This window comes from Tenrec ecaudatus, chromosome 13, assembly GCF_050624435.1.
Source record: "Tenrec ecaudatus isolate mTenEca1 chromosome 13, mTenEca1.hap1, whole genome shotgun sequence".
Classification (NCBI taxonomy): domain Eukaryota; kingdom Metazoa; phylum Chordata; class Mammalia; order Afrosoricida; family Tenrecidae; genus Tenrec; species Tenrec ecaudatus.
The window spans coordinates 65,799,828-65,817,240 of record NC_134542.1 but is presented as its reverse complement, the minus strand read 5'-3'; the positions used below and the strand labels follow the sequence as shown (position 1 = coordinate 65,817,240).

Sequence of the window (17,413 nt, the reverse complement as noted above, 5' to 3'; positions counted from 1 at the left end):
CGTGCCTGAGGCCGGTAGGGTCTGCGGCACCCCGGGGGTAACCAAGGCAGTGGCACCAGTAGGGACAAGTGTCCTGTGTCATCGAGTACCCTGTCCCCCCCCCCCCGCCATCCTCCTCACCAGCCAGTCTGGGTGCAGGCAGAAAGGTGAGGCTGGGCTGCCCAGTGCGGGGTGGGGGCTGGGGGTGTACTGGTCATTCAGCCCACGTTGACGAGAGGGGTGGCAGCACAGTTACTAACAGTGGGCAGCACCAACCCTACTTGACACGGGCTTTGCAACCGATGAGAAGCCTAGTCCTCGACAGAGGGCAGCCTTGGTGGAAACAATAGCCATCCCTCTGAGCTGCTAAGGGAGGTGTCCGCTTCCGGCTATAAGTCTGGAACTCTCCACGTCAGGCCTGTCCGAACTTTCCTGCTCCAAACTCGGTGCCTCTCGGGTTCCGTCAGACTCGCAGCGAGCTGTGGGATTTCTAGGAACCATCCCGGAGTAGCTGCCTTCGAATTCTGCCTGAAAACCTGCCCCTCAGTGGCTGAAGCCATCACCTCGTAACATGACCACGAGACATCGTGGCAGGCCGTGGCCGTGGGAGGGACCTTCCAGAGTGCATTCACTCCACCAAGCCCTGCTTCTCAGGGAGGGATGCATGTTCATGTCCACACGAAAAAGAGAACCCCCATTTTATTACCGTGTTTTTAAAGTCTCCCTCAAAAGTGGCGTTTTCACTCCAACCTGAGCTCTTGTGTTGCAGCTGTAAAGAGTACAACAACCTGAACGCCTTTTTCGCCATCGTCATGGGGCTGAGCAACGTGGCCGTGAGCCGCTTGGCACTCACGTGGGAGGTAAGCTTGAGCAGAAATCCAGCTGTGACTGTGGCCTTGAGAATAAAAACTCAGGCTCACCAGTGGGGCTTGGTTACCCGCATATCACTCACAATGTGCTGTGACAATGGGCATGGCGGGGAGGGGGGGCTTTTTGAGGGAGGTGACCTGTTTCCCTTCCCAGGTGCCTCCTGATTTTGAATTTATAAAGCTCTTGCCCGTGTGTGTGTGTGTGTGTGTGTGTGTGTGTGTGTGTGTGTGTCTCAGGACTGGGGCAGGGGGTGGGAGTGGTTGGAAAGGAAGGTATTTTCGCGGCTCCATCTAGACAAATGGCCAACAGCAAGAGTCCAGCTCTGGTGTGTGAGGTGCAGGGGCAGCACTGCTTGGCCAGCTTCAAAGCCTTGGCGCGTGGGTCCGATTGTTTCATGAAGCGTCTGCTGCCTGCTTTTCAACATGCCTGATCGACCACGAGGAGAAGGGACTCGTGGGGCAATTGGGAAGCCCTCAGCTGTGAACTCTAAGTTCGGGAGCTGGAACCTACCAGTGGCTGCAGCCTTGAGGGAGAAAAAAACTTATTGAGCTGCTTCCAAGATGAACAAAAAATTCACTGCCATCGAGTTGATTCTGACTCACAGTGAACCTACAGGGCAGGGGAGAACAGCCCCTGCTGTTCCGAGAATGCACGTGGGTCTCCAAGAATGTCACGCTTTACAGGAGCAGACTGGTTGGTGGTCTTGAACTGCTGACCCACAGTGAACAGCCCAGTGCTTAACCACATTGCCACCAAAGCGCCTCAAGATTAACAGCCTAGGAAACCCTGAGGGGACTGGCCTGTTCTCTCCTGTGGGATCGTTCTGAGCCGGAGTTGACTTGCCCTCCCACAACATCTGGAGCAGCATCATTAGGAGGGGACAGAAGATCCGTATTTATCCAGGTTGTCATGTTGCTCCTGGGGGAATTCCCCAGGAAGCCAGCTGTGGGTCCCTCGCTGAGGACGAAGCATCTCAGCTGTCCGGCAGACTTCCCTGGGAGAAGGAACAACAGTCGCCACCACTGGGTTGGGGGCCAGAAGTTTTACAGGTGTGTGTGTGTGGTAAAGCTTCTGCGGTCAATGTGACTTAGTGGCTTGTCGACCTTGGTGACTCGTAAAGAATAGCGCCCATCCGTCATTCTCTTGGTAGTTGAAACGTGCCTGGTCCCTTCGATGAGCTGTGTAGCTAAAGAGACACTGATGGCTGCTGGAATCTCCACACCGAAATAATTTATCTTACTAAAAATGAAAAAAATAAAAGTGAGTGTAAGGGGGACTGAAAAAATAAAGCCAACTAAATAAAAAGGGCAGAGCATAGAGAAGGATTTGTTTCTAGAGAAGGATTTGTTTCTCCGTGGTGCTCAGACACAGCTGTTGACATCTATTAATATCATCCTTGAAACTATTTTCTAACCCCCATCCCCCTTTTCCTCTTGAAACTCTTTTCTTTGCTAAATGTTCCCACAGTTCACAGGGCAGGTCCTCACAAGTCCTTCTGTCTTGGGTTTCTCTCAAAATTCCAGGCCAGGGCAGCACACAGCAGCTCAGCCCCTGAATATAGGAATGAGGGAATTGGTGAGGCCTGCAAGCCATGTGGCTGTGACACCTCCCTCCAGTAAAGGGATGGAGCTGCAGTGGCAGTATCATCTCTTCATGGGGCCCTGGCCTCCCCTGGCCCCTGCCCCCAGGCTCTTCGGGGAAGGGGTGTCTCTGGATAACTGCCGGATCCCTCCATGATAGCTGGTTCCCTCTAACCCCCCTCCAGCTTCTGCTCCCCCCTCCCCGCTGATGTTTGGGGAAATCCAGAGAAGGTGTAAAACCTGATAGGGGTCCAGGAAGGTCAGGAGTAGGTACCAGCAGCCAGGCATGTTGGAAACACCGAATCCCTTTCCTGGCCCAGAGAGAGAAGCAGGTGCGCTGGAAGTGCCAAGGTTAAGCACACCGCTGCTAACCCAAAGGCTGGCAGTCCCGCCCCACGGTGCAGCTCTGCGGGAGAAAGATCTAGTGAGCATCAGCTTCCTGCCTAGGAAGCCCCAAGATGCCGTTCTCCTGTGTCACCTGGGGTTGGCCCTTGGCTCCTCCTCGGCACCACCACAGCAGTAGGGAGGGGTGCCGTCTGCCATTCAGCTTCTCCCAGAGCAGGAGCACCCCAGCTCATGAGCTGCTCTGCGCTCCTGAGCCTCTATTCCCCATCCTTGTATTTTTTGCAAAAAGAGATTACCCTCTCCTCAGTTCTGAGCCCTGGTCTTTAAAAGGTGAGATGTAATTAGATCATCGTAGGAAGAGCTTTATCCATAAATACCTGTGATTGGGTGCATGTGCTGAGAGGCTCCGCACACGCCAGGGAGACCCACGGCGGCTGCACCTGGGACACAGGCATGAAGCCACCAGAGAGCAAAACTGTGCACGGAGCCCGACCGGGAGAGAAGCGCAAATCCACGTGGGCATCGGGAAGGGTCCCCAGCCTGCGCACGATGGGACATTAGAAGCGAGCTGATTCTTCTCTTCACTGGGGAGGGCTGCCCTGGCTATTATAGGCGTCGTAGCCACCACCCACCACTTGTTGCTGTGGGTAAGTGCTGTGGAGTCCCTGCCGACCCCCCGGCAAACGGCGTGCCCCCCCTGGGATTCCCCGCCTTCAGCCAAGAACCTTCTGATCTCAGCAGCAGTATCCCTTGTTCCAAGCCCCTCCCTCCCCCCCAGTTCACCTCCTAATCGTGACCACCCAAACTGCCTGCAGACGCAGACACTGCCACGTGGCCGCGTGGGGGAAAGGAAGGCTTTGCCACATCGACCCGGCACCAGACACGCCCCCGCAAACCCACCCTGAGTCTTGGAAGTCAGTTGGATGAAAAAGAAAAAAAACGAAAGCGGCCAAGATTTAAATGAGCCATGACCTTCACGGCTTGTTTTGAAACTAGACAGTGTTCTCCCAAACTGCTGTCCACCGTGGAGTGAGGGCGCTGCCTCTGCCTGTGCGTTCCCCCTGCCTCCAGAGCCCGGAGCAGCCCAGGCAGGAGATCTCTTCCCTGGAGCCCAGCCTGAAGACGGGCCCCTTAGGCAAGGCGTGCGAGGGTTCCTGGAAACAAAGTATGCTTTTTGGATAAACATTCCAGTGGGAATGTTTGCTGGAGCTATTCAGGCGGGGTGATGGAAGAGGAGGGTAGAAGTTTTCCATGGGCTGCACAAGCCAAACGACAAAGTGCTGGGCCACCCGCTAAAAGGTTGGTGGTTCGAGTCTACTCAGAGGCAGCCTCGAAGAAAGGCCTGGTGATCTCCTTCCCAAGGTCACAGCCTTGAAACCCTCTGCAGTGGTCTGTGCTTCACCCCTGGGGTTCCGTGACTCAGAATCGACTCGGTGGCAACTGGCTGGGGGCGCCTCCCCTGTGGACGTGGAGCAGAGCCGGGCGAGGGATCCCAGAGGCCCACAACGCCATCAGTGGGTTCATAGCCCGAGAATGGAAGGGGTCACCACGCTGCCTTGCCTTTGAGAAAATGTTCCGTTTTCCCCAAAACCTCGGGTCCCGAACAAAGCAGTGTTGACTCCCGACCTACTGGTGTGGATGGGTAACTGCAGGAAGTGGCCTCAAGTCCTGGGCCACAAAACCCACATGAAAAATTAATGTGTCACTGTTCATCGCAGAGCAGAGAAATCTTTTGGGAGAAGAGCTAGTGTTGAAAAGCCTTTGGGGGCTAAAAAAAAGCCTTAGTCAACAAGGAGGCAGGTTGGAGCCCTGGTGACATCGTAGAGGCTTACACATTGGGCCACTAACTGCATGCAAGTCAGCAGTTCAAAACTACCAGCCGCTCCTCGGGAGAAAGACGAGGCTTTCTACTTTGTAAAGAGTTACCCCACAGGAACCAATTGCAATGATTGACACCTCACCACCACCACCACCCCTCCCAGGGGGACAAAGAACAGAAACCATGGGAGAAGGGGGGCAGCGGTCAGTGTAAGATATAATAATAATTTATAATTTATCAAGGGGTCACAAAGGAGGGAGGGGGAGGAAGGGGAAAAAGGAGCTGAGACAAAGGGCTCAAATAGAAAGTAAATGTTTAGAAAAGCATGAAGACAACATGTGTACAAATATGCCTGATCCAATGGATGTATGGATTGTTATAAGAGCTGTAAGAGCCCCCAGTAAAATGCTCTTTTAATAATAATAAATAGTTACCCCCCCCCCCACCCTCGGAGCAGTTCTAACCTGCCCTTTGAGTCAGAGGAGACTGGATGGCAGTGAGTTTAGAGGGTTTTTCAGATGGTTTTCAGCTGTGTGACTGTGGACAGGTCATTTCCTCCGTCCCATCTGTAAACAAAGGTTTAGGTCATTCAGGTGAGTGTCGGTTGAGTGCCCCCCATGTACCAGGTGCTCATCAGGAACCACGCTGGCAGAAATCTCTGTCCTCAACAGCTCACCTGGGAAGGGAGGAGAGAGGTGGGCGTAGATTGCACCGAAAGCTCTTTTGCTGCTGATACTCTTTTATCTACCTTCCGAATTGTGGGAAATTAGTAAAAAAAAAAAAAACCCAGACACATGTTAGTCTGGGGACTGCAGTGCAACCTGTGAATCATACAGTTCAGAAATATTACAAGAGCTTGAGGCCAAAGAACTTTCGGTTCTGCTACAATCAGTGTTTCCCAACATGGGTGATACTGCCCCTTGGGGGGTGCTGGAACCTCCAAAACACCAAAACCAAGCTCGGTGTTCCTTTGTCAGAGTGCTGGTGGTGTCATGGTGTGCTGGGCTGCTAGCTTCAAGGTCAACCGTTTGAAACCAAGTGCTCCGCAGGAGAAAGGCAAGGCTTTCTGCTACTATAAAGTTGCTGTCTGGCAAAGGCTTTCTATGCCTATCAAGTTGCAGTGAGCAAGCCCTAAGGAACTTCTGCCCTGTCCTCTAGAGATGCTGTGAGGATCCACCAAGGGGGCTCCCAAGGCAAATGCCCGCCATCATCCTGGATTATGGACTATGGGTCACATGCTTTTCATTAGAAGGAGCACATCAAGTAACTTTTGTTTCCCCCTGAACAGAGGGTGGTGAGCCCAATAAATCTGGGAACTTTCGGAGTAGACTAAGACTTTTTAAAGAGATCTCTGTACCCCAAGGAGCCCTGGTGGCATGGCATGGTGGTTTCATGTTGGGCTGCTAAAATTCAAAACCACCGCCGTTCGCCAGAGGAAGCCACCAGGGCAGTGCTCCCCGCCCTATGAGGCTGCAGTGAGTGTCAGCATCGACTCGATGGCAGTGGGTTTGGTGCTTGTTTGTTTGCTCTATTTCCCAGAAGATTCTTCTCTCCTGCTAAGAGAGTATAGCCCTGTGCGCCGCCGCCGCCGCCGTCGAGATGGTAGATTAAGAGACCCAGGAAAGGCATTCCTCCCTCCCAGAAACCGTAGCCCGTGATGCCGACCCTGACGTGTGGCATTTTCATTTCATTAACAGAAACTGCCGAGCAAGTTCAAGAAGTTCTACGCCGAGTTTGAAAGTTTAATGGTAAGTGGCAGCCTGTCTTCTGCCCGCTGTCGGTATTAATCCAATTTCTGATGAGCTGATTGGAGTTCTCATTTCAGAAATTTTATCTGTCCTTGTCTGACTTTAAGAAGTTTATGGCCCCTTTTCAGCGCTGCTAAAACAAGCATGTCTGACTAATGAATGGCACCCTCAGGAAGTAACTTAAAAGGACTGATGCCCCACAGAAGGTCAATTTGTGTAACTAAGAAAACTCTCCTAGGATTCTTCCATCAGCGCAGGCAGGTTCGCTGTGGGCCTGGCTCGCCAGCACTGTTTCCTCCACCCTCCCACCCCCGGCCGGGTGGTGGTCACCCACAGAAAGGCGTAGCATCTGGCCGGATTGAGGGGAAGGTTTCAGAGAGGGGCAGGTCAGGACTGACTGTGCAAGGCAGAGGCGAGCGTGACCCAAGCTCCCGGCGGGCGGCGTGGGTCTGCGAGGGCTTGCAGAAGGGGACTCTCCTGGCTTACATTTGGGTGCATACTCCTTACTGCTTTCAGGGGAAGCTCTCCCCTTCTTTCTTGTAGACAAATCGCTTGTTCAAATGAGAAAAGAAACAAAAGGCCGTCTTTTTTGTCATGCCAACCCTGAAGTTGTGTTAAAACACAAGTCATTGTGTTTCTCCAAGCAGCATAGTAGTTTTGTGTTGGGTTGCTAACTGCAAGGTCGGCAGTTCGAAATCCACCAGCCACTGCCTTAGGTGAAAGATTCAGCCACTCCCTTAGGTGAAAGATGCGGTTTTCTACTCCCATAAAGAGTTCCAGTCTCAGAACCCCACAGGGGAAAGTCAACCCTGCCCTAGGGTCACTATGAGTTGGCATTAAGTTGATGGCAGAGAGAGAGAGAGAGAGAGGGAGGGTGGGGGGGGGAGGAGAGAGAGACCTTTTTTTATAGCTACAGGTAATTCCAAAACCCCACATAACCAGGCTGAGTATATTCAGAGGCAGTCGTGTGGTGGGGGGAGAGTGCGTGTATCTTTCGTCCTTAGCAGGTGTCTCTCTGCTTCTCTTAAGGATCCTTCAAGAAACCACAGAGCCTACAGGTTGACAGTGGCTAAGCTGGAGCCACCTCTCATCCCCTTCATGCCTTTGCTCATAAAAGGTAATTAATTCCAAGGCAATACATGCCCAGAGGTTGAGGGCTGGGGGTTGGGATGGGGGTGAGGGAAGTGGGAGGTGGGGAGTAGGAATGAGCAGTCCCCTGATCCGGTGGAGCTCTTTGGCAAGGGTGATCCCACCCTTCCACCTCTCAGCACAGGGGAGGTTGGGGGAGGAGAGAGGGCCCAGGCTTTTCTGAAGCCTTTTAGTGAGACTGAGGGTTAGGCTAGTGCGTTTTCTCACCTCAGGTGAAGTGATTGGGAATGTTAAACACCTAGCATAAAAGGAGTGATTATCAGCCGGTTCCATTGCAGTGTTATGCAAATGCACCCGCATAATCTCATGGTGCTATTGTGCTCTCCTGGTAGGACATGTTTCCCCAGGTGATTAGAGTGCGGCTTTTATTCCTGTACAGATATGACGTTTATTCACGAGGGGAACAAGACATTCGTCGACAACCTCGTAAACTTTGAAAAAATGGTACGTACAGTATTATAACCCGCTCGCTGCGCACTGTGTTTGTACAATCAGATTTACATCTGCACGGATAAAGGGAATAACTGCCGGATGGGCAGTCCTGTTTGCAAAAAGAAAAGAAAAGGAAAAAGGAGGGTGCGCGTGGAGGAGTTGTGAGATATTTGGTTCCAATGGGCTACCTTTTCCTCTGTCGCTTCTCCTTTGTGACATCCCCGCTCGCTTTTATGCTGTGCGCTGTCGTCTCCCGCTGCCCGTGGCTCAGCTGCCCGGGTCTTCCAGCAGGACTTGTGCAGCCTGTTGTTTCTTCTGAGGTGTGTGGCACTAGCCGGCTTCGGGACGCCTTTGAAATGTGCTGTGCGTCTGCTTCACTTGTCTTTGGTCCAGGTAGGTGAAAAGACAGCCTACAGCAGATTGTTATAAAATAGTCATCTATCTACTTTGCTAGTGCTTCTCCCAATAAGCTTCATCCACCTTCAGGGAGCCCCCAAACATCATTTTTTAAAGATTAGCTGTGGAAGTGGTGCCAGTTCAATTTGGTTCCTGACCATCCCTCCCCACCCCCAGCAGCCCCACCCCACCCCCCACACAGAGAAAAAGCCATGCTGTTTATTTCCTTATCGTTCAACAATCATAGCAGGCCACAGCCAAGCCTTCCTTTCGCTGCCTGGAGCATGTCAATGGAATGAGCCTCTGAGCGGACCCACCGGGGGAGGTGTCAGGGTTCGACTTTGTGAGGGTGAGAGTCCACCTGCCATGGGTTATGAGTTAGGAGGGTAAATGTGGCAACTGGGTAAACGCTCTGGCCTGGGAGTCCGGAAGACGGGAGGTTCAGTGCTCAACGTCTTCACTTTAATTTTTCCGTAACTTCTCCATGGGTGAGTTTCCTCAACAGAAAATGGTAATATCGCCTGCTCCATGTAAGTCCTGTGATGGGTGGGTGGGTCCATGGTATGTACCAGTAAGTGTTCCCCTGGGGGATGGACAACAGAAAGTGGGTGAAGGGAGAATTTGAAGTGCCTTGCAGTAACCCCATGGGGCACCTCTGATCAGCTTGGAGAATGCATTCATAACAGTAGCAAAAGTACGGTGGTGAAGTAGCAACAAAATAATGTTATGGCTGAGGGGTCGCCACCACAAGAGGGACTGTATTAAAGGGTGGTGGCATGAGGAAGGTTGAGAATCCGTGCTTGCACGCAAGGATGGCAAGACTGCCTCACAGACTTTGAAGATGGCGAAGGGCACATGCGTGGTGAAGTGGACGGGCAGCAGAGAAGAGGAAGGCCCTCAATGACACAGATTGACAGTGTGGCCGCCACCACGGCCTCAAACAACCGAACAACTGTGAGGAGGCGCAGGGTCAGGTGGGGTTTCTTCTGTCGCGCACAGGGTCGCCATGGGTCTAACCCGACTGACAGCCCCTGACAGCCCCTACCATCACGATAAGCTGGCCATTGGTCAGGGAAGAGAAAAGACGTTTCCAGATGCCAGGGTCATACCCATAACACACAAAGAGCACGTCAAGATGGGATTCGGCGGCTTTTCTGAGAAACCCAGTCCTTCCCAGGTCTGCACTGCGCACCCTCCATAGTGGGTTTGTGCTTGTCTCCCAGCGGGTCCTTCACAGCCTACTCGTTGAGAGAGTCCACTTTTGCTTGGAAGCAACTGCGCAGTAAGGCTGCGGTCCAGTCACACGAGCCTAAAGGAGCAAGAGGGAGGCTCAGTGGCACAGTGGTGAAACTCGGCTGCTGACCGAAAAGTTGGCGCTTGGAGTCTGTCCTGCGGCTCTGGAGGAGGAAAACTGGACAATCTGCTTCCTTAAGGATTCCGGAAGAAAAGCTCACTGCTGTGGAGTTGATTCTGACCCATAGCAACTCGACGGGACAGGTAGAACTGCCCTTGTGGGTTTCCGAGACTAACTCTAAGGGAGCAGAAAGCCTCGTTTTTCTCCGTCAGAGCAGCTGGTGGTTCTAACTGCCAGCCTTGCAGTTAGCAGCCCCATGAGTGACTCCCTCTGCCACCAGGGCTCCTTTCTTAAAGATTACAACCCACACCCAGGTTCTACTCTGGCACCCGGCTGTTCCTTTGAGGACTAAGGGGCAGCTATGTGTTGGATGCAGCCCAGGACACGCAACCACAACAGCAGCAAATGAACAAAGGTTTGCTCAAGATCAAGGGTTTGGAGTTTTGCTTTGTTTCGGCTTCCTTTTTGAAAGTCCAAGCTGGGGTTCTAGATCCACTGTGAGAAGTTGCCATGGTTCCACGCTTCTGTCTTGCCAGGTCATCACCCTCAGGGTCCAAGTCAGCGGACATCTGAATCTTCAGTCCAGGCCCTGGGAAGAGGTCGGGGTGGGGAGACGGCTCTGCAGCCTTTTAAGGACATGACCTGGAAGCTGTGTCCTCACTTTGCCCACATTCAGTTGGTTCGTCACATGGAAGGGGGGCTAGAAACTGTAGCCTCTATTTTGGTTACCCACCACAAACTAAGAAGGAAGGTTTTAATGTTCGGAAAGAGAAGGGGGGAAAGATGTGCTGAAAGTGTCCTGGGAGTCCGCTGCCCTGGCAACGTGACCCACTGTGTTTCATCTAAAATCATACCAGGAGACACATTGATGCTTCGCATCCCCGGCCATGAGTGGGAGCGTACTGGCGCCGGAAGTGGAGCTGACAAAGCATGTGCACCTGCTTGCCAAACCTGGCCACCTTATCAACCTGTTCTCCCCCGGAACAGCCCGCCGCACCCCAAACCACCACTGCTAGTGGCCCAGCCTCCAGCTAAGGCTGCTGCGTCCCTGGCTGCATGGCCTCAGGTTGGCAGCAGGGCCACGTCTGAACCACTCGTAAGCAAAGCCACGGTGGTGGGCTGAGCTGACAGCTTTCATGATCGGTAGGCTGTGTCCGCCGAGGAGCAGAGGCACTTGGGGAGCCAAGAACACAGACACCTCTTCTTGGCGTCAGCTCTGCAAAGTCAAAGCACTCCCGGAGTATTGTGATTTTTGAGCCTCTTCACCCTTGAGGTCTGACATGAGGATTAGAGAATGTGTTGTCTATTGGTTTTCAGGATTTATGGCTATGAACAAAAGAGAATTCATACTCTGATCCTTATGCAAAAAAGAAAGAAAGAAAAAGAAAGGGGGGGAAGGCAGACATTCTTTCATTGGGGGAACATAAAGGAGTATTAAAAAATGTTTGAATAAGACCCTTAGGAGTTCTCTATGGCTTACATGCATATTTATGACATTTAGGAGGTAGACCAGGAGTGGATTAGAGGACAATATGCTGGCCGCCTGCCACTAGCCCAGGCTCCATCAAGCATGCTGATCGGCACAGTTGCTACTGTATTAGGAGGCTGGTTCTAGTCTAGTCAGACACAGATTTAGGTTTATTTATTTATGACTATCATTTTTTAAGCTAGTCATTTCATGTGGAATGAGAATATGGGGCAAACAGAAGCTAAGTCATGAAGGCAGGGAGATGTGTCCAGTCACTTTGTGTCACTAATAATGTTCCTGAATAAAGAAGGCTAAAGAGAACGATACATTCGCACTATGGTGCAGGCAAAGAATACTGAGAGTGCCACGGACTGTCATAAGAACAGACAAGTTTATCTTGAAGGAAGTATCGCCAGAATGCTCCGTAGAGGGAATGATGGCAGGACTTTGTCTCATCTACTTTGAGATCCGTCCCTGGAGAAGGACTATCATGTTTGGGAACATCCAGGGCAGGAAGAAGAAACTCTTCCACCAGGCAGATGGACAGAGCCAGATGCTGTGGGCTCAGACATAAGAATGATCGGGAGGACAGCGCAGGGTCAGATGGCGTTTAGTTCTGTTGCACACAGAGTTGCCGTGAGTTGGAATCGAGTCAGGGTCACCTGAAAACAACAACAGTGTTATTAGAGAATAGGAGGGGATCTATTTTACAACACCACTCATATTGTCCCAGGAGTTGTGGAAAGAGAATTGGATCTGTGACCTCGAGCTATGGCAGGAGGAGGCTTCAATCGGCGAGATGCTTCAATTCTTTGATCTCTTCCACCCAAAAGACATTTACAGGATTACCGAGAACGTTGACTCATTCACACAGAGCTTATGGGACAGGCAGCATATAGGTCTTCTGAAACACAGGCTTCGGGACGCCTCACCACGGGCAGAGTGGCCAGGTCATGGATCTGACCAAGGACTAGGTGCGCATCGCCAAAGTAGACCTTGGCCTGTGGGGCTGCATGAAGTTGAGGAGAGGGGCCTGAACCTACATCGTACAAAAATAAGCCAAATAGATCCAAACAAATTCGACAACAGGAGACTGAGGAAGCATGGCTGCGTGTGAGTGGTGGTGCCAGCGGAGACCATTGACGGGATCGGAGACGGCCGAAGACAGGCAGACCTGTCTTGAAGGAAGCCCAGCCAGCGTGCTCCTCGAGGCACAGACCCCGAGACTTCATCTCCTGTGTTTTGAACATGTTGTCAGGAGAAGTCAGCCCCTGGAAAGGGAGCTCGAGGGGCAGCAAGTACGTGGGTCCCATCAGAGTGACCTCTGTGAGGAGAGGGCAGGGCCGGGCGGCATCCCCGTCTGTGGCACGGGGTCACTGTGAGCCGGACAGCAGCAACGGTTCACAAAGACAATGACACAGAAAAGCAAACTGTGTGCCCTACACGGCACACTTTTATTCAACAAAACATAAGACTGACTTTTTTTTAAGAAGAATCTTTTCCATGGAAAATGAAATCAGATGAAATACTTTAACGTCATATCCTGCATTCAGACTTGTTACCCTGAGCATCTGTCCAGCCTCATCTCACACCCCAATTCTGTCATCCGTTCACCTCCATCAGAACGGCCTTTGCTCTGGCTCCTACCTTTGCCCGGATATTCTGCGCCCCCTAACACGTATCTGCCTGGCTAAGCTCTTGGCTCATTTTTTGGTGTGTGTGTCCCCCTCCTAGTGGACCTCCGGGACCACTCTTCTAACACTGACCTGACCCCCCTCTGTGAGATCACCCCTGCCTCGACAGCTGGTTGCAGCATCCACAATCATCTGGACTGGCCTCTTCCCCGTTTCTACCTTGTTAAAATGCAAGTACCCTGGTGGAATGATGGTCCAGTGTTTCCCCCCTTGTGTGTCTCCGGCACACAGACCAGGTATCAGGTGCATAGAAGGTATGCAAGAAATGCGATTGAGTAATGTATTTAATTACCCAGTGATATTATAAAGTGTTTGACCTTGGTCAAAGGACTTAAATCACAAAGTAGTTTCTGTTTCTTTGGGAAAATTCTAACAGGTCAGGATGGCCCAAAGCATTTTGGGTAACAGACTATATGCACAGTGATAACTTTCGCTTTGTTGTCTGACTATGATTCAGCCTCCTCTCTCCATGTCTGTCTTTCACTGTCCATCCCTGAGTCACCTGAGCCCGTGTGTGTGACCCACTGTGACTGTCACATGCGTGGCACACATATATCTGTATGTCACATGTCTCTTAGATACTAAGGGTCCATATAGCCTGGAGATAAGCTCAGGGCCTAAGACGTTCCCAGTGCTGTATACCCAGAAGGTTGGCTCCACCCTGGGCCTCATTTGGTTTCGGTCTACACTCTTGGTAGGTGAGAGATCCATCAGGTGTGCTTCTAGACAAGCTAATATTCAAGTTCCACCACCCATCTGTCAGCTTATCAAACTGTGGTGGCTGCGCCTTGGGGTGATGCCGGAAGCTCGGCTGCCAGAATGTCAAATCCCCAGACAATCATCTCTTGTGGACAGGCTTTGGTGGAGCTTCCAGACTAAGGCTAAGGAGAAAGACATAGAGTGTTGTGTGATATGGTCTAGAAGGTGAGTCCTGAAGGTTGGACCAAACCAAAAAGCCAACAAGCAAACTCACTGCCATCAAGTGACTGCTGACTCATAGTGACCCTGTAGGGCAGAGTAGAACGGTCCTTGTGGGTTTCTAAGACTGTAAATCTTTATGGGAGTAGACAGCCTCATCTTTCTCCCATGGAGCAGAGGCTGGTTTTGAACAGCTGACCTTGCTAATTCACTCGTCCACCACGGTCTTCTAACTACAGTGCCTGCCTGCAACAGTGGCCCCCAGCACTCTCGCATGGGTGGAGGTAGCACAGGATCCTGTCTGTGAAATGCAGAGTGGATGTGAGTTGAAGCTGAGTCCCTGGCAACTAATAGCAGCACTTCGCTGAGGCAGGCGTAATTGGCAGAGAGCCTGTCCTAGCTGCTCAGAAGGGGTGGAGTCAAGGTCTAAGGGTGGATTAAAATCTGCAAGGGCCGGAAGGAGAAAAGGAAAGGCCAACTTGAAAGTGTGCAGAACAAGGGAGGTAGCACTCTCAAGCTGCCACGGAAAGACAGGCGTTGTTCAGGGCCCGCTGGGAGAGGAGGCCAGCCGTCGGGAAGCAGCCGACTCCCAGCCGAGAGGCAGCCCGTCTGGGCAGTTCCTGTGAGTGCGCGATGAGAGGGCCAAGGGCGTGCAGCAGCACCAGGTGGGGATGCCTTGGGGGCCTGGTGGTGTCAACCTGAGGAACAGATTTAAAAGATCGATGGACTTTCGTGATGGGTACGCTTAGACTGGGGGCCAGAGTCCGTTCAGAAGTGGCAGAAAAGCTGGAGACAACGAACTGCAGAGACCTGACAGGCCATCTCCAATAGCCTGTGCAGAGAGAAGGGGTGCCGGGGGCAGCCCATCTGCAGGGAGTTCGGGGGGGGGGGGGAATGAGCAAGGATTGGAGCCAGCGGGACTCCCCTGCATCAGAGTTTGACTCCAGCCTCAGGGCTTCTCCCCTGTGCCCCCTGGAGCCCAGAACCCCAGCTGTTCTTTCCCCTGAGCTGTGTCTTTGCGATTCGGGCCGCATGGGGTCATCTGGTTCTGAGCCCCTCTGTTTCCGGCAGTAAACCGTTTGCCATGGAGTCGGTTTCAACCTATGATGACTCCCAAGGTGTCCTCGACCTAGAATGTTCTCCACGGGGTTTTCGGTGGCAGGCTTTCTTCTGGGAGGACTCGAACCCCCAACCTTCCTGTGAGCAGCCAAACACATGAACACCTGACACCACCCCAGAATTCCGTTGTGTAGGATAAAGGAAAATCAGTATGTGGGGGTTACCGGGCAGAGTCCGTGATTTGCCACCTCTGTCCTTTCCGAGGTTCCCTCTGTGAGCCCTCGTTCTGAGTGGACTTGGTCAGCTTTTCCTTGGAGTTGATCCTTAGCCAGAAATCATACGAACCTGTTGATTTTTGCACTCAAGCGCTAAAGGCCCGTCGTTAGACCTAAAGCCCAGAAGAAAACCCACTGCCATCAGGGCAATCCCAACTGAAGTCAACTCCAAGTCATATATATATGACTATGAGCAGACAGCCTCATCTTTCTGCTACAGAACGGCTGGTGGGTTCGATCTACTAACCTTGTGGTTAGCAGCCCCACACTTGACCCACTACTCTACCAGAGCTCCTTATAGTTAGAGAACATAAAACCTGTTGGTGTGCCAAAGGGATGCCAGCTCTTCTGATGGCAGGTTGCTGTCTTGCTTACTGTCTTTGAGAGGAGAGCCTGAATGAGGGCACAGTAGGGCAGGATGGAGAACCACTGCCGTCAGAAGCCAAGCAGTGGCCTACGGGAGTGAGTCATCACCCTCCGGTTGGCTGCTGTTGGTGCCGTTTGTGTCTCCTTAAGGATTCTCAAGGCTGTGACCTTTCAGAAACAGATCCCCCGATCCATCTCCTGAGGTGTCTCTGGGTGAGTTCGAACTTCCAACCTTTGAGCTGGTAGTTGAACATTTAACCGTGTGTGCCACCCAGGAACTCCCAGGTGTGCTAAGGTGGACAAAAGCTGAGGAGTTCTCCTGCTTTGAGAGTAATCGTGGGCTTTCCCACTGGTGAGGCATTACAAGAAAGCTGCCCAGCCTGCTCCAGCAGGCCTACCTGCTCTGGTAGGGCCTCGAAGCCCAGGGTGTGTCTCAGAACAGAATGGGCTTCCTGGGGATTTCCGGGAGGATTTTTCATTTGTTTCAGAAGTAGAACACCAGACTTTTTTTCTGGGACACCACTGGATAGACTCAACTTCTGTTTGCAGCCAGGTGCCACCTCTGCGTCACCCAGGGGCTCAGTATGCGCTTAGCTGGTGTGAGGGATGATGGATGACGTGAGGGAGTTAAATGGACAGGACCCTTCAGATCAGCGAGGCAGATAGTGAGCTCTGTAGACTCCCACTTGCTCGTCCAGGACACGATACTAAAGACTGTCCCCCCCCCACCTCCCCCGCAAAACAAAACAAAACAAGCTTAAAACCATCTTTTTTTAAAAAACATTTTATTAGGGGCTCATACAACTCTTATCACAATCCATTCATATACATACATCAATTGTATAAAGCACATCTGTACATTCTTTGCCCTCATCATTTTCTTTTTTTTCTTTTCATTTTTTACATTTTATTAGGGGCTCATGCAACTCTTATTACAATCCACACATATACATACATCAATTGTATAAAGCACATCCGCACATTCCCTGCCCCAATCACTCTCAAAGCATTTGCTCTCCACTTAAGCCCTCTGCATCAGGTCCTCTTTTTTCCCCCCTCCCCCCCCGCTCCCACCTCATGAGCCCTTGATAATCCACAGATTGTTATTTTGTCATATCTTGCCCTATCCGGAGTCTCCCTCCGCCCCCCTTCTCTGCCGTCCATCTCCCAGGGAGGAGGTCACATGTGGATCCTTGTAATCAGTTCCCCCTTTCCAACCCACTCACTCTCCACTCTCCCAGCCTCGCCCCTCACACCCCTGGTCCTGAAGATATCATCCTCCCTGGATTCCCTGTGCCTCCAGCCCCCATATGCACCAGTGTACAACCTCTGCCCTATCCAGTCCTGCAAGGTAGAATTTGGATCATGGTAGTTGTGGGGAGGAAGCATCCAGGATCTGGGGGAAAGCTGTGTTCTTCTTCGGTGCTACATCGTACCCTGACTGACCCATCTCCTCTCCTAAACCCCTCTATGAGGGGTTCTCCAGTGGCCAACACTTGGGCCCTGGGTCTCCACTCTGCACTTCCCCCTTCATTCACTATGGTGTGTGTGTATATATATACATATATATATATATACACACATACATACATACATATATATATTCTTTTTTTTTTTTGCATGATGCCTTATACCTGGTCCCTTGGCACCTTGTGATTGCACCGGCTGGTGTGCTTCTTCCATGTGGGCTTTATTGCTTCTGAGCTAGATGGCCGCTTGTTCACCTTCAAGCCTTTAAGATCCCAGACACTAAACCATCTTATGAAGAATTGTTGAAAAATTAGAGACGATTTCGACTGAGCAAGCTAAAACTGGGCAGTGGGAAGGCCTGTGGTAGTGGTCTTCACGTCTTTGAAGAACTGCTGGGTGCAAAAGGAACTAGACATGTGCCTGTGGTTCCAGGGCCCACACGTGGGTGGGATCAGCGAGTGAATGACGATGGGGAAAGGACTTGGGTTCAG

The 17,413-nt window shown here is 51.8% G+C and overlaps 1 protein-coding gene across 3 annotated transcripts in view; it reads left to right on the top strand.

The window, feature by feature from the left end:
- The window catches only part of RAPGEF4 (Rap guanine nucleotide exchange factor 4), a 378,022-nt gene that overhangs the window by 353,080 nt on the left and 7,529 nt on the right, over nt 1-17,413 (top strand). For all 3 annotated transcript variants that reach the window (XM_075529292.1, XM_075529293.1, XM_075529294.1), the window contains 4 exons: nt 749-839; nt 6,291-6,341; nt 7,371-7,458; nt 7,870-7,934. In XM_075529292.1, coding sequence (XP_075385407.1) covers nt 749-839; nt 6,291-6,341; nt 7,371-7,458; nt 7,870-7,934 — 295 coding nt within the window. The remainder of the gene's footprint in view (nt 1-748; nt 840-6,290; nt 6,342-7,370; nt 7,459-7,869; nt 7,935-17,413) is intronic.